Below are 14784 nucleotides of genomic sequence, written 5' to 3'. Positions count from 1 at the left end.
TTTCCAGCACCTGGCAGCCTGGCAGCCCGGCAGCCCCGGACGTTTCCTTAGGCGTTGTACGTGTGCTGGTGTGGATGGTGTCGTGTGTGTGTGCTTTCTTTGTTTGTGAGCTCCACAGCTGCTCAACGATTCGGAGGATGAAGTTCAAAAAACATATCACATATGGTGGTGTGGTTTGTTGACTTGTGAAAAACTGCAGCACACATACAGTGGTTGCTCGCTCGCTTCGCAAACAGCACAGCAGCTTGTGATCAATCAGCCGGAAACGAAGGAGAAATTAAATTTTGTGGATCAGCTGAAATTGGAATTATTGCTAGCCAATCATTGGCTCCGGGTGACATGGGCTGTCGAAGCGGGGGGCGGGCTCACAATTTTTACCGGATGTATCGAATTTGGACGACATCCCGAAGGAGGAGGAAGATTCAATCGGTTGGAATCACAAGCTTGCCAACAGCTTGTGCTGGTGGATCTGTTATCCCGGGGACAGGCAGAAGCAATAAAACGATTGCACAATTAGCTTCACAACACGTGATGTTAAGCGGTAATGCATCGCAAGCTCATCCAGCGAATGGGAAGGAACACTCACTCCGAAACGTTGTTTGGGGCGCTTAATTTTCCGCATAAATACGGCACCATTTTCCAGCGGAAATCCTTCATAAACGGCTAAAGTTTTCGGTGGGTTTCACGGCGTAAATGTATTGCTTGTGAACATTTTCCTTCCCGAGAGGATATCAGAAAGCTCGAAAAAACACCACCAATTTGTGTCTGTACGTGTGGGGGTTGGTATTATTTTCCCACCCCTCACAAAGAGTACTTTTTTGTTTCTAGCTCTTCACTTAGCATGGTAAGCTGTTTTGCGCCGTAGTAGTACGAAACAAACACCCTGGGCGCACAATAGTTTTAGCTCATTCTCCTACAATGTAAGGGGAAATGTTTTTTGGCTGGCGGGATGTAGTGCTGGGAGTAAAATAATTCATAGCGTACACAGTAAATTAAGCAGCTTTCAACTTTCCTGTACGGCTTCCGATAACAAGTAGTGGTAGTAGGAGAAAGTTTTTCTATTCATTCGGTAGGGAAAACGGAAGAAACAACACTCGAATTGATACACACAGATACACAAGTGTGGAAGAGAATATGTACACACACACACACACACATACACACACTTCCAGGACACGATGAATCCTCTTAATGGGAGCTTATCATGTAAAAAAGTTTGCCAGCTTTTATTTCACTCCGAAATTTCACACTCACACTAAGCGATATAAGAATAGCACCATTAGTTTCAATATTTAACTAACGATTGTTCCATTTTCAATTAAGCATGTTAAAAAAGATTATTTTATACTTTTGAATTGTTATGTTCAAATTTAAAAAAAAACTATTTATTTCACTCGAATAATTATTGGAAAGGTTCTTGCGAAAGCACCACTAAGCATGTAAAGCTTCCCGCTCAGTTTTAAACAATTTTGTTTGCCGTGTTTCATTCAGTTGCTGTCGAGTTCCCCATCATCAGTTATGATGGTAGGTTAATGATTCAAAAAACCATTATTCAGACAAAATCAGACATCTCTTCAACAGAAATCAGTAAACCTATCGTCCAATCAGATGCCAAAGTAACAAAATACTTGAAAAAAGTTTATAATTACGGCTTCACTGCTCCACTCCTACCCTTTGAGCCCTTGTGCAGCATATTCTGTCAAGTAACGAACATCCTCGGAGAGTCGATCAGCACAACATTACAGAGTGCGAAATTTCTATTTATGAAATGATGTTCACCCATGATGATTCAGATAATTGGCAATACTCTAGGAAAAATCTGCGTTAAGAATCCGATTCTGATATGAGTTGATGAACATTGATCCCAGTAAACTGATAGTTTGAGGAGCACTTTCTACGGCCGTAGGTCTTTCCTGTTAATTCTGAGACTTCACCCCGTTTTTGGGGAGCAGTGTACCCCAGGAAAGAAATATTGATGAAATCACGGCTAATTATATTTTTTTCATTTTAATAATTAGAGTAATTTTTTATATTAGTATATATTTTACACTTAAAATAATACAAATAGTTATAATTATTCGATATAATTACTCGTGCACTTAAATGTAAACTGTTATCAGCCATTTCATCGTTATGATTTAATATATTTAAAATAGGCTTTTTTAATATCTTAATGTGAAGCTTGAATCATGGCTGATTTAATATTGAAAGTGTTTCCAAAAAAAACATGGTGGCGCTATTTTTATTTCTCTCAGTGTACCTGGTGGCAGCATTGAGCCTCAACCCAATTCTGTCGTATTCACGATTCTTGTGTAAAAATGCATACCATGTTTGTGGGTGTGTGTGTGTCTCGTTGATGCAAGTGAATAAATTATGAGTGAACAATATTATTACCCTGAGTGGAGCATATGGAGCGGATGGAACCACCTCAAAACACCTTCCAGAGCTCGGCAAGAACGAAAGTGTTGACGATAAATGGGACTTTTGCGTGATTTTTCCTGTACGCGATCGATCTTGTTTCCCCTCCCCCCAATCGTGGTCATGTGGAAGGTAACATCCTTCGTCAAAAAAGGGGAACGTGGGACAACGTGTTCGTGTGACCGTGTATCGAATCAGATCGATCGAACGATAAAACACTTGCCACCAGCGTAGTGTGTGCGATGGTGCTCCAGTAAACTCGTTAGCACGTTGCATCCGAAATGGACGGATATCGCTGCGGGCTAACCACACACACACACACACGCAGACAGCTGTGGCCACCGTGAAGCAAACCGTCCAAGGGAAAAGACAGCGACCAGACTTGTCTCCGTACGGTTTTGCGTTTGATGCGTCGCGATGCACTGGCTGTCATGTAGACACGGTGACTTGCGACTACGATCGTATGTCCACCGTCGGACAGCTTCAACTCCGTGTAAGCTCAATCGCACACGTAATGAAAATTGATTTTACCTAGTTTCCTCATTTCGGGCACCGAGCACCTCGAGCAACCATGGTAGCAAGCACCATTACCCGACCCGAACGGATCAAACTTGGTTGTTTAAGCTTGGTTTCAATTAAAGCACTAATAGACTTTGATTTAAGACTTGGGCAAGTACGTGCTGGCTCGAAACGTTGCTAGGTGAAAGAAATGTGCGCTAGGTGACGAAACGTCAATCGTTAGACGCACACACACACACACTCACACGAAGAATTTTCAGGCCACCAGGATATGTCTGTTGATCGATTAAAATACCATCAATTATGTTTTCAATCAACACTTTACCACTCGGAACACGGAACGGCGCTCGTAACAGGATTAATCAGTCGTAAAATGGCGCCCGCGCCACCCGCCGTAAATCTAAATTATACAAATGGCAAAACGAATAAATAATTGAATAACCTGACGCTTGACTGTCTAATAGAATCTCCATCGCGTCCGTCCAGGCAACCCTGTTTGCCTGTTATCGTCCATCCGCCATGCAGAATTGTTCAAAAGTAAACAAACTGCACCGCACCGTTCGTTTCGCTGTTCCTGTGCGCCTAAAAGTATGCAATTTGTAGCCTTTGCCTACAACTGTCAAATTAGATCCAATTATTGCCCAAAATGCACAATCGCCCCTTCGCGCGAGTGCGTGATAATAAATCAGAAACAGTTTTAGTCTTTATTGCTGATCCAGGGCCGGCCACGCCATTGTACCATCAGTATTGCAATGGAACTAATTTGCACTCAACGGTGCGAGCCTGCACAAACAAACACCCGTCGCCAGCACTTCCAGGCCAAATTTTATGTCCAGTCAGGCGTGTGGGACACTATCGGGGCACTATGCCGACAAGCTTTCGGAACCGACGAATCGATCAGGGCTGACCGACGGTGTAAAGGTGGGCTTAATAAAATATAAACTAATTTATAGCCGTGCATATCCGTCAAGGGCGGTGTGTTTTCCGTACCGAAGTGCTGGACGGTAGTGTGGGAGAGTGTCGTCCGATGGAAGGATGGTGGCCTACCATGCAATCAGCGCTCGTGCGTGCGAGCCACCCGAGTCAACAAAGTACGCCCAACGACACCACGGTTTACATTGCCCGTCCGCGGCTGTTGAACTGTTTGATTAGGCTCTCATTTAGCTTTCGACGACGGGACGGACCGTCCCATCCTACCCGGTGACCGGCGACAGAAGGCAAACATTATCACTTTGGGTTCGGGATTTGAATTGATTGCGTTGCACGGTTGTCTCTGGGTTTGGCGAGCTCGTGGCAGCTTGATGGAACGCTCGCTGATGAATGATGCTGGGCGAAAAGGGTCTAGCGCGATAGTTCCCGCGACGAACGATCCCGTTGGATAGGGGAGAGAATCTGTCGGATTTGATTGATATGTTTTAGCGCTTCACCGAAGTCCGTGGAAGATGTTTGCCTACGCGCGCATAAATTATCGACGTTGGTCTTAGAAGTTGACCTCAGCCAAACAGATGTAAAGGACGAACCGGGTGTTCGATGTGCGGAGTGTTGATAAGTGTTATGAGCTGCAGACGAGCTTAAAGCTGCTCCACAAGATCTTCAAACTTTGCTGTTGGATTTGTTAAATTTGAAGCTTTAAGCTACACACTGACCTTCATCAATACAAGCCACAATTAAAATGTGTCCTCTTTCACACTAGCCACATCTCATGCACAGTTCCAATGCGCCATCTGTCAATGCGTTGCCACTCAATCTTCCCGGCCCTGCAGACATCAGTCAACCTTCTCGGTACATAATTTACTTCCAGCAAATTCCCACCCCGTAAACGATTAATCACTTTGAGGCCACCCGAAAATACCAACCAAAAAAAAGGGTGTTTTACTTTTCATTCTGTCATTCCGTCTCTACACACACACCTCTTACAAACTTCTGTCGTCCGGTCCAAGACACCAAAACAGCCATAGAAAAAAAACCCTCCCTGGGCAACTTTATACAACTCGAAGGAAAATGGAAATGAATGGAAAATGAAACGAAAAAAAAAACGATCAAAAGTAACCCTCCGCTCCGCGGGTGTCCGTTTTTCCCCGTCCACCCGGTACACTTTTGGAGGGATCGCTTGAGAAAGTTTTACCTCTTTTTTCTGTGTGCAGGCCCGTACACCCCGGAAGTGAATCCTGGGGTGGTATAATTTCAATTCAATTTCCGCTTTCTCGCCCACCGCGTCACCCAGTGGTTTCGGTTTCACGGGAAGAAAACCCTCCAGCTCACCCCACGTGGCGTCCAACTGTCAACCGTTTTACATTAATGAAATCATCAATTTCACGCCTACCTTTTGCGGACCCACGAAAACACGTGACGCGTGTGCGCCCGGAGAGTTGAGGGAAAGGTAAAGGTTGGTTCTCATTTTCCGTACTTTTCTTCCTGTGTGTGTGTGCATCCCTGTGGTCAACAGTGGTGTGTCTCTTTTCTTTTCCACTGCTTGTGGAGATGAATCTGTTTTTCTTGTTTGTTGCTGTTGCTGGGGAGCATTTTCTTTTCTACGACGACCCTTTTCTTTTCTACAGAAAGGAGACATTTCTGGCACCGCTTGAGGATATCGGGGGAGATCGAGACATTTCAATTGGTCAACCCATTTTTCGGTGGACGATGGTTTCCAAATTTTACTCCAGGGAATGAAGCACAGCCGGAGGTTTGTGGTGGACGAAAAACGGAATCACACCTTATTCGTTCTCCTTTCGTACGGACGTTAAATATCGTTACCTGGGGAATATTGGTTCGGTTTCTTAAGCGACAGCTAACGACTGCCATGGTGAACATAATTTTGTACTCGTATATCCTTCAGACAAGGTCAAAGGCACAGGCTTGAACTTTGTTGTCCACAAACGTGGTGAGGGATTGGTCTGCTGGTTGCATGTCTGAGCGTCATATGCAAGCTGCGCTTCCAGCATCCCGGAACAGTATCGTGAGAAGATGCGGTTCCGTTTTGTTTCGGTACTGTTTTCGGATGACTTGTGAACATCCAAAGTTTCGTGGCTAACTGATTGAATAAATTATTACGGAATAGGAAGCCCCGTCGTTCTATGAAACATTTAACAACCTAGTGACAATAACATAACCATCTTTTCTTCTCTCTTGTGTCATCCAATAAATAGCAGCATGGAGAAATTGTATAGCTAGCCGAACTAGCTCCACTGAGCTAAACAAAATAAAATAAGCGAATGATCTTAAATTAAGGCTTTCGTTCTGTTTTTCTGTTACGTTTTTGTTATGTTCATCTTGATAGCCGAGAGCATCGAGCTTAGAACATCAATTAATGATTACTTAACTTTAAATAGTTACCTAACAACTTGTTCTGGACAAAGCTAAGGCCATTAAGGACGTTTAGAAGCAATATAAGTTTCATGATGAATTGATTTATGAGAGTTTAAGTTTTAGTAGAAAAAATTAAAAAAAAGCTTTCCTTAGCTGCGAAGAAAAATATGCGTGTATGTCTTGCTTAGTACAATCTCATCAATTTCTATAGCTTTCATTTACTTAAAATCCAAGAAGAAGCGAAGTATTGGTGTTTTAAAATATATGGAGAGACGCTTTTGTTTAACGGTGGTTAAAGTTGATCTTATCTAGCATACACACTATTCTGAGCGTACGGAGCTCAGAGTCCACAGCACTTTATGGTTAAGGGCCTTGACTTCATCTACTCAAAACGTCGCATAAACCAGCAGTTCGGAGCAGAGGTGACTGTGGTGAACATTGCCTTGATTTGTTCTAACAGAGCTATCTGGTGCTTTATGGCAGAGGGTATCATTACGATCCTCATCCGCTCAAAACAATTTCATATTGAAATAGGTGCGTCTAGGATAAGTATAGTGAGTTGGGATAACCTTGTCATCAGTGGAGATACTGTACTGGTCGCTAGGACATCATTAGACCTCTGCCATCGCAGACTGCAGAGATCCTTGATCAGGGAAGAGCTCCTTTAGTTCTTCAGTAAGTCGGAAATCGTAAAGTTACGCCGCCCGACTATCCTCACAAAGTTGCCACACCGCGGAGGCGTGGTGAGTGTTCAAATGTAACTTCGCTAATGGCATATACGCTGTGTCAGTCTGGAAATGTATCGTGAAAGACTCGAGGAAAGAAAAATCTTAGGACACAGAAAATATGGTAAATGCTCATATTGACTCTTCTTCAACGAGAAAGCCTATCTTTACAGACTGGATTATCAACAAGCATGCTTACAAAGATGCTTGTCGGTCTGGTTAAGATTCTATAGATTCTGCTATACTCAATGTTTCATAGACATATCTTCTTGTAGTCCTTTAAACCTTTTATTATCATACTAAAGATTTGATGTGTCTATCAAAATGGTTGGATGTGTCGCTCAAAACTGATTAACAAATGACTTAACATCGCTAAAAATAATTCCAGATGCAGTCCTTTAAGCAGAAATAAAGCATTACTCAAAGTAAGGATTTCATTGTAACATGATATGCGCTCGAGTTTCAATCTGCTAATGTTTATTCACTGGTTTTTTTAGATTAAGTGGACGAAATAATTCTTAAGAGTTCACTTTGGTCAGTCCTATTGTTTCCCTATTGACATTTTCTTCTTATGTCATTTCTATTTTTTGGCTTATATTATGCATTCGATTTATTCAAATTGCGCTTTTATCGAATTCAAATCCAGAGATATCTCCGCGTAAATTCAACACTCAAATTGCTTGTGATTACAAAGAATTAAATAATGACCGATTAATGAACAGTGTCTATCTCGTTGTAAAACACAACCAAATCAGTGTTTCGTAATAGCCGGTCTAATAATTAATACAACACTGTAATTCGCTCACATTTCCCCAAATTGATTCGCGGAAGAAATAGTCCCGATTTCCAGAATTTTCCTTTAAATTTACATATAAATGTAACTAATCGAGCAATTGGAAACACGTTTCTCTTCTTTCACCGAAAAGCTTTCGCGCACACAGTGCACTACAAACCGTAACGCACAGTTTTAATTCTAATCGGTCCCGGATCATACCGTTCCCGCGCTGATTGATTCGACCGGGATCTGGGGGTTGCATCTGCCAGCGGACTGTGCCCTGTGCCCAATCAATGAGGTGTTTAAAATTAACGATACCACCCGGCACAGTTTTCCACCGCTTCAAGCTCCCGGCCTCCCCCCAAAGGGCAGGGTAAAATAAATTGTGATTAATGGAAGGTGAAATTTGCAAATTACGGCGACTGGTCCCAACTGGTGCGCGGATCTGTGAGTGTGTGTGTGTGGTAATGGTGGCGGCCACTCCACCACGGGGATAATTAAAGTCATCGGGTTGGAAAATTGAAAAGCATGTTTTTCATGTTTCGCGTACCGTCCAGCGTTCGATGGATTTTCCTCGTATTCTCACACACCTCCCAGGATCTCCTCCGCCTAGATTTTGCGTGATCGTGCAGCAGAGCTTTATTGGTACGATTTTAATGTGCGTCTACCGATTGCTGCCGGCGATAAATTCAATCCGATCATCAACCGACGGGGGATGCAAGTGTCCCTTTTCGGGACAGCCACCACTTTCAAGTTCATACGTTCGATAGGTCGGTATCCGGGGCGCAGATGCACCCACCGGCTGTAGTATAGATTATGCAAACATTTAGCCCCGGCTAACCACTAAAACCTGTGCGGGTGTGTGTTGTCCGGCAGCCCGAGCCACCGTTGGCCAGGCCACCTTCCCTGCAGGCTGGAAGCTCATTAAAAACAGCTCGTCCTCACGTTCTCCATTTTCGTTCTTTCCGTGCACATGATTGTGTGCTGCGGCCCGGAAACCTTTCCACCATCCGAGCAGGGCAATCATGGTCAAAGGAAAACCTCAACCAACGTGTATCGCTCACCACTCTCGAGTATCGCTCGTACTGTAGGATGCATTTTCTAATCCCCCCCCTCTTCGTTTTTTTTTTTATTTTGTTCCTCATCCAGGTGTTTATGTAAAATTATAACGATATAGTTTCTTTTTCCACTACGGGCTAGTGGTTTCACCTGTGATGCTGAACGTAGTTTGTGACCTTTTGATAGTGATGGTTTTATTATGAAACCGACCAGCAGCAGCAGCACTCCATGACCGCTCGTTATGCGCTTATCATGTTATCATAAAGCAACATTTTATAGCTTTCCACCGAAAGAGCGGAGCGTGCCAGAGTGTTTGCCTTTTTATGCTGTGCGCAGCCCGAAGCTGGCGAGACAAAATGAAGCATTATAGAAAGATGCCGATGGGATATTTCCGGTCAATTCAATACGCTCGGAAAGGATCATGGTGTGCTCTGCATTCGCCATTGAACGCTGGCCGCAACGCTTCGGGTGAAATAATTTTCGGTCTAATTAAATTAATTATGCATGTGTGGATGTGTTTGCTTCCTGTGCTGAGTGGGGTGCCTTCCCTTCGGGCCGGGTTAAGCAAGCACAGCGAGCAAATCCGTTCTGCCACGTCCGAATAGCCATATTGCAAGCCAATCATCTTCTGCCGGCGAGGTGTTGAATAGACAGTGAAACACTTTTTTGGCACCAGTTCACATAGCTGAGCACATTGAGATGCTATTTTCAGTGTGTGTGTGTGTGTGAGTATGAGAGCGTGATTAGCGCCAGCAGTGAGTGTGCCAATTTTATGTGTGCCAGCTTCGAATGATTTTGGAGTGTGGAATATTGAAACGGTCGGAAACGGTTTGGTGGTTTCCTGTTCCGCTAAAGATCGCACGGAAATGCATCCGGCGCGTTGTTGGCGATGATGATTTGTGATTATTTTGCACGAAGACTGGAATTCGGAACCAGTGTGCTGGAATATTAATGAATATTGGCAGCGAAAACCGGACGCAGGGACTTTTGGAGTTAAAATTAGAGGAACTTCGATTCAGTTTCAAAACTGTATATTTATACAAATTGAAAGAAACGTTGAACTGAGTTTTAAAAATAATACCTAACTGGATATATAATTTAAGTTCCTTCATAAGTGCTCTTCGCCGTGCCTCAAAGTAGTTTAACAAGATTCTTTAAAAACAATTGATTTGTTGAAGTGTTACGAGTGGCTTATGTATAAAAGATTCGACGTTCTTAAAACAGTATACAATAATGCATTAGGTTCAATGTTATCTCACCAAAATTAAGCTTAGAAAAGCCAGAGATTGATATAATAAATAGAGGATTGAAAATGAATAGTCGGTGGAGTTGTTTTACTAAAATCTAAACAGATAAACAGATGCTTGTCATATATGTAAGAATAGATGAATAGGAGGATGGGATTGTATTTGATAAATCCGCTCTTTTTACTTTGTCAGTTTGGCTAATTACTACTCCATGACCCATTTTTGAAATACATTTAAATGCACAAGGACACAAGGTGATTCGTTCTCCTAATCATTCTACCATTTTTAAACGTAACTATAACAATTCTGATAAAAATTGGATCTATTCCTTCCTACACATCCCATCTAAAAATGATCCGGCCACCACAATACGCATACACCTTACTGAATCACGGATTTAACTGTGCCGTGCTAACCAAACAGGCATTATATTTTTAATAAATTAAGTTTTAATCAATCTTCTAATGTCTGGAACATTATTCCTAAGGACTTAACTGTAATCTGTTCGAGAACATTTAAATATCACAAATTCTTCCAGCAAACCATCGCCAATACTTTAAGCAAAAAGAAATCTATACTTCTCTAGAGTAAGGCAAACATACAGGCAGCTAAAATATGGCCTCAATTCACCGTACGGTCTACGTAAACACCAACCACATCAATATGGAACGCCAGAGACCGCCCGAAGTTCCTTTTGCCGTAACTACTGCTGCTGTAAGTAATCGTAACACTTCACTCGTTCGACATCGGAATCCCATCAGAAATCCCTACGGACACACACGCTCACACGCAGCGTGCAAAAACGGGAGTGGAAACATTTGTTACTAATGTTCCGTACCCTGTCCCGATCCCGGCATCTTCCTCGGTCCCCGATAAACGGCCAGCAGGGAAGTGGGAGTAGTCGTAACCAGGAAAGAAAAGGACCAAAAAGCGTACATCTCCAGATGTGTTCTCAGTGTTTTGTGCCGGCGCTCTCCGATGGAACTGTTCGACAGGTTGTTTTGCGGATCCTGGAGCCGGCTACGAAAGCCATGCAAACTGTACCGGCATAGAAAGCTTTGACGTGCCGCGTGTGACAAGTGTAAAACATGTTTCGGTTCAAACAGGACCGGGGCTACAAAAAAAAATGGGCAAGGATGCTACAGGCAGAGTTCCCGAAAAATCGAACCATCGCGTGGATTACGACGTTTCGACGTTTTGCAAAAGTGCCCGATGGCACAATCAGTGAACCGTCGCTGAGGCGTGAGTATTCTCGCAAAAATACCAACACCGGACACGGGAAGACAGATTGCGCACACGCCCGGTGTACACCTTTATCCCATCGCACCTTGGAGCGTCATTAGCTTGCGATCGTTTTTTCCCTTTTTCCCTCTTTCGGTTACGCAGCAGCCTTCCAGCCATCAACCGACACCGTTGAAGGGGGTGTGAAAAAAATGGACCTCTTAGGCACGGTACTCGTGTGTGTCACATCTCAGTAAATCTCTCTTTTTTGCTTGTTTTTTGCTGTTAAGTCCATCCCGGTCTAGATAATTTTACAAGGCACACCCGTCGGCTTAGTGTCAGTTTCTTGGTTCGTATATTTTTGGGAGCACTTTGTGCCGTAGCCTCATCATCGCAATTTTTTCACGCACGGTAAGGTTGGGGAAGGAGGCGATCCCCTCCCGGTGCCCGACACCGATACGCATCGATTTACTGACCAACATCTCCATTTACTTTCATCGTTGACCCAACTGTCCACCACTGGTGACACAGTCCGGGACAAGCATGACAGCATGAAGGAATGGGCAGACAAGCGAGAATCGAAGAGGTCACAAATTTCCTTTACTTTATGAAACTTCTTTCGAAGCATGCTTCAGCCTGACCCGTCGTCACTCGCACGGGCACGATGCCTGATGCCGTGGAAGATGTGTTTCGACCTCCGGAACGGCACATACACTTATCCTATAAGTCACACTAATTGACGTGGGTTTTCTCGCTCGAAGAATCCGGCTAGCTTTTCTCCTCCGATGGAGGCACCGGCACCACCACACGGAATGAAGACACTTTCCAACCGACTAACCGGGCTACATGGCCCCCTTTTTCTACACACACCACTCGGAACACTCGCTCCGCTTTTGGTGCTTTCCGGGCAGGAGTTGATGGAGCCATCTCCGGCGCAAATCATCCTGGTTGGGTTTCGATAGGAAGCAGAAAGAAGTGGAAAAAAGAACGACGGAACGAACGCACCAGATGGTGCCGTCCTTCGGATTGCTTCTTCACCTCGCCCGTTCCTTTCTTTCGGGGACATTGCTTGAGAACGGTTTGAGGAAGTCTTATCAACAAAACCTACCCACCTCTCGCTCTCGGTGTGTAAATGTGAGCCTGCATGTGTGTGTGTGTGCGTTGGGACGAAATTGGATTTTCTCCCAAAATAAGAAACCACTCAGCGTGGCCCAGCGTCACCAGCGGCACAGGATGGCACCCCCGGAATGGAATGCCAATAGGATTTAAGGATCTAGCCGTGAAGAAACGGGGGGACAGAAAGAGAGAGAGAGAGAGCGAACGGTGAAAGGTGGCAGGGGGATAAAATAGGGGTGAACAGAATTCTTTAAGACTTCCACTAACTGACAGATGACGCAAGTGTCAGAATATACGCCCTTTTCGCTCGTTTCTACTCCGTGGAACGTGGAAAGAAGGGACGCCCCAAAAAGGTGAATTGGTTCCGGCCGGCACGGAGCAGGTTGCCTTTCTTCGCTCGAGTGCCCCTTGAGCCTTCGTTCCCTTACCTCCCTCACTCCACTCCCCCCTGCCCAGGATGGATGGGTGTCTGTGTGCCGATATTTCCTTCCACCATTAGGGTAAGGTCCTGCCGAAGTGCCGCTGGTGGGTGCAGCCGGGTGCGAAGTAAATCTGGCTCACCTTTACGGTGTTCGAGGATGAAGATAAGGTGAATGCTAACACCACACCGGCCACGAGCCCGGAAGTCGAGCCATATGAGGGTGGGTTTGGGGCGGAAATTGGGCAGGGAAAATTATGTGCACACATATTATCCAGCAAATACTTACGTGCCAGCGATGGTCGAAAGCGTATCGCTTTTCGAAAGCTCTCCACAGCCTCGTTGTAATCTTGCTGGTTTTGTAGCAAGATCCCTCTGTGGCATAGGAAGAAAAGAAGTGCGAACGGGAAAGAAATCGGTTAGTTTTGGTAAATGCTTAGCGTTTGTAAGTAATATTCTTAAAGAGTATTTAAAATAATAACGAAAATCTTGCATGTAAGAAAAAATAGGGTTAAGCGTTTGGTCGCTGTGTCCATCGTCTAACCTCTCTAGTCTAGTGCTTTTCAGTGAGCAGGCTCACTTTAAACTCCTAACGTCTAATCGTTCTTCAGTGTTACACCTTTAAAGCGGGCTAATTTGTAGACAGACTGTAAATAAGCATACTTTATTGACCTCGCCTGCATATCACGCCACTTTACTGGCCTCCTTAAGCCCGGTAAACAAGGTCCAGCCTGTGTTTGCATCCTTATCAATTTAATCACGAGGGTGGGCGGGACACCACCTTTACCAGCATCCAGCAACATGAAAATTAGCTATTTGTTAAAACATTTTATTCCTAATTTGAGATTGCCAGTGATAGTGCTCACAGTGTTTCGTGTCCGACGACGAACCGGTCCACTGTCGACCATATTCGGCAGTACGGCGCGCGCTCGCTCCGCTGGTGTGGCGTCGGTTTGAATTACCATTTAAAACGACGACAACGACGAGCACAAAACATGCTGGGAATTATCTCCGGCTTTTTCCTTGCTAAAACATTGCTGGCTATTCTGTCTGGGTTTGTTGGTGGCAGAGGAACAAAGAGAAACGACGAGTCTTACAGAATTTTCAACAGCAGCAGCAGCAGCAGAAGCGAGAATTTGAATTGTCGTAATCATACCATTCTTCTTTGAATTGTGCCCTGGAAGAGGAAGCAGGTCGGTTTGTTTTACCGTTTCTCCATCCTTTTTTGGCCCCCCTTTCTCACCAAACAGACGGGGACATGCTTTCGTTCGGTACAGATGCAGCGGACGCGGAAGCGTGTTGATAGCGTCTAATTTTCCCGTAAACTGTTCTATTTTTCAAACAGCGAGACTGTTGAATAGTTAATGTCCCCGGCGGTGAATGCAATACTTCGACGGTGGGAATGTTTTCTGGATTTTTTGATTTTGCTCTGGTGAAAAATGCCAAAGCAGCATAATCCGTTAACTGCAAGATAAATTGTCCTGGTGGAAATGTAAGTTTTTCCAATACTTTTGAATGCTACGAACTGTTGCATGAGCTTTAAATATAATCCATTTTATCGGTTTTCGATAGTTCAAATTGTTCAATATTTTAAAGTGATTTTTTTGCATTCTTTTTTCTTACATATTTTTTGTATAGAGTGTAGGGTGCACTAAACGCCTAAATGCATACAATTAAATGCATTTCAGCTTTGGTTCTGTAAATTGTGTGTTTTATTGGCATCAGGATTTACTCAAGAGCTTTATGGCATCATTTCTCTTATTATTGAGGCAAATCACAGTTTAAAGGGTAGATTAGTTATGTGGATAGTCGGCTTAGCCCTTTCACGGTACTAGTGTCTTAAATAAGGTATTTCACACATAATTTTCTTACCTTTCTTAAGGTTTCAAGATTTTATTTCTCTCTTTTATAAATGAGAAATAAGGTAAATGTTTAAAGAGCATGATAAATGCATAAACAATAACTTCTGACTCCTTCCAA

The 14784-nt window shown here is 43.9% G+C and overlaps 1 protein-coding gene across 3 annotated transcripts in view; it reads right to left on the bottom strand.

Moving 5' to 3' along the window:
• The window catches only part of LOC118513242 (protein O-mannosyl-transferase TMTC2), a 179224-nt gene that overhangs the window by 21916 nt on the left and 142524 nt on the right, over nucleotides 1-14784 (bottom strand). For all 3 annotated transcript variants that reach the window (XM_036058798.1, XM_036058799.1, XM_036058800.1), the window contains exon 7: nucleotides 13094-13179. In XM_036058798.1, the coding sequence (XP_035914691.1) occupies nucleotides 13094-13179 (86 nt within the window). The remainder of the gene's footprint in view (nucleotides 1-13093; nucleotides 13180-14784) is intronic.

Source organism: Anopheles stephensi, chromosome 3, assembly GCF_013141755.1.
Source record: "Anopheles stephensi strain Indian chromosome 3, UCI_ANSTEP_V1.0, whole genome shotgun sequence".
NCBI classification, from domain to species: Eukaryota; Metazoa; Arthropoda; class Insecta; order Diptera; family Culicidae; genus Anopheles; species Anopheles stephensi.
The sequence above is the reverse complement of the archived record's forward strand: the minus strand, read 5'-3'. Positions and strand labels throughout refer to the sequence as shown.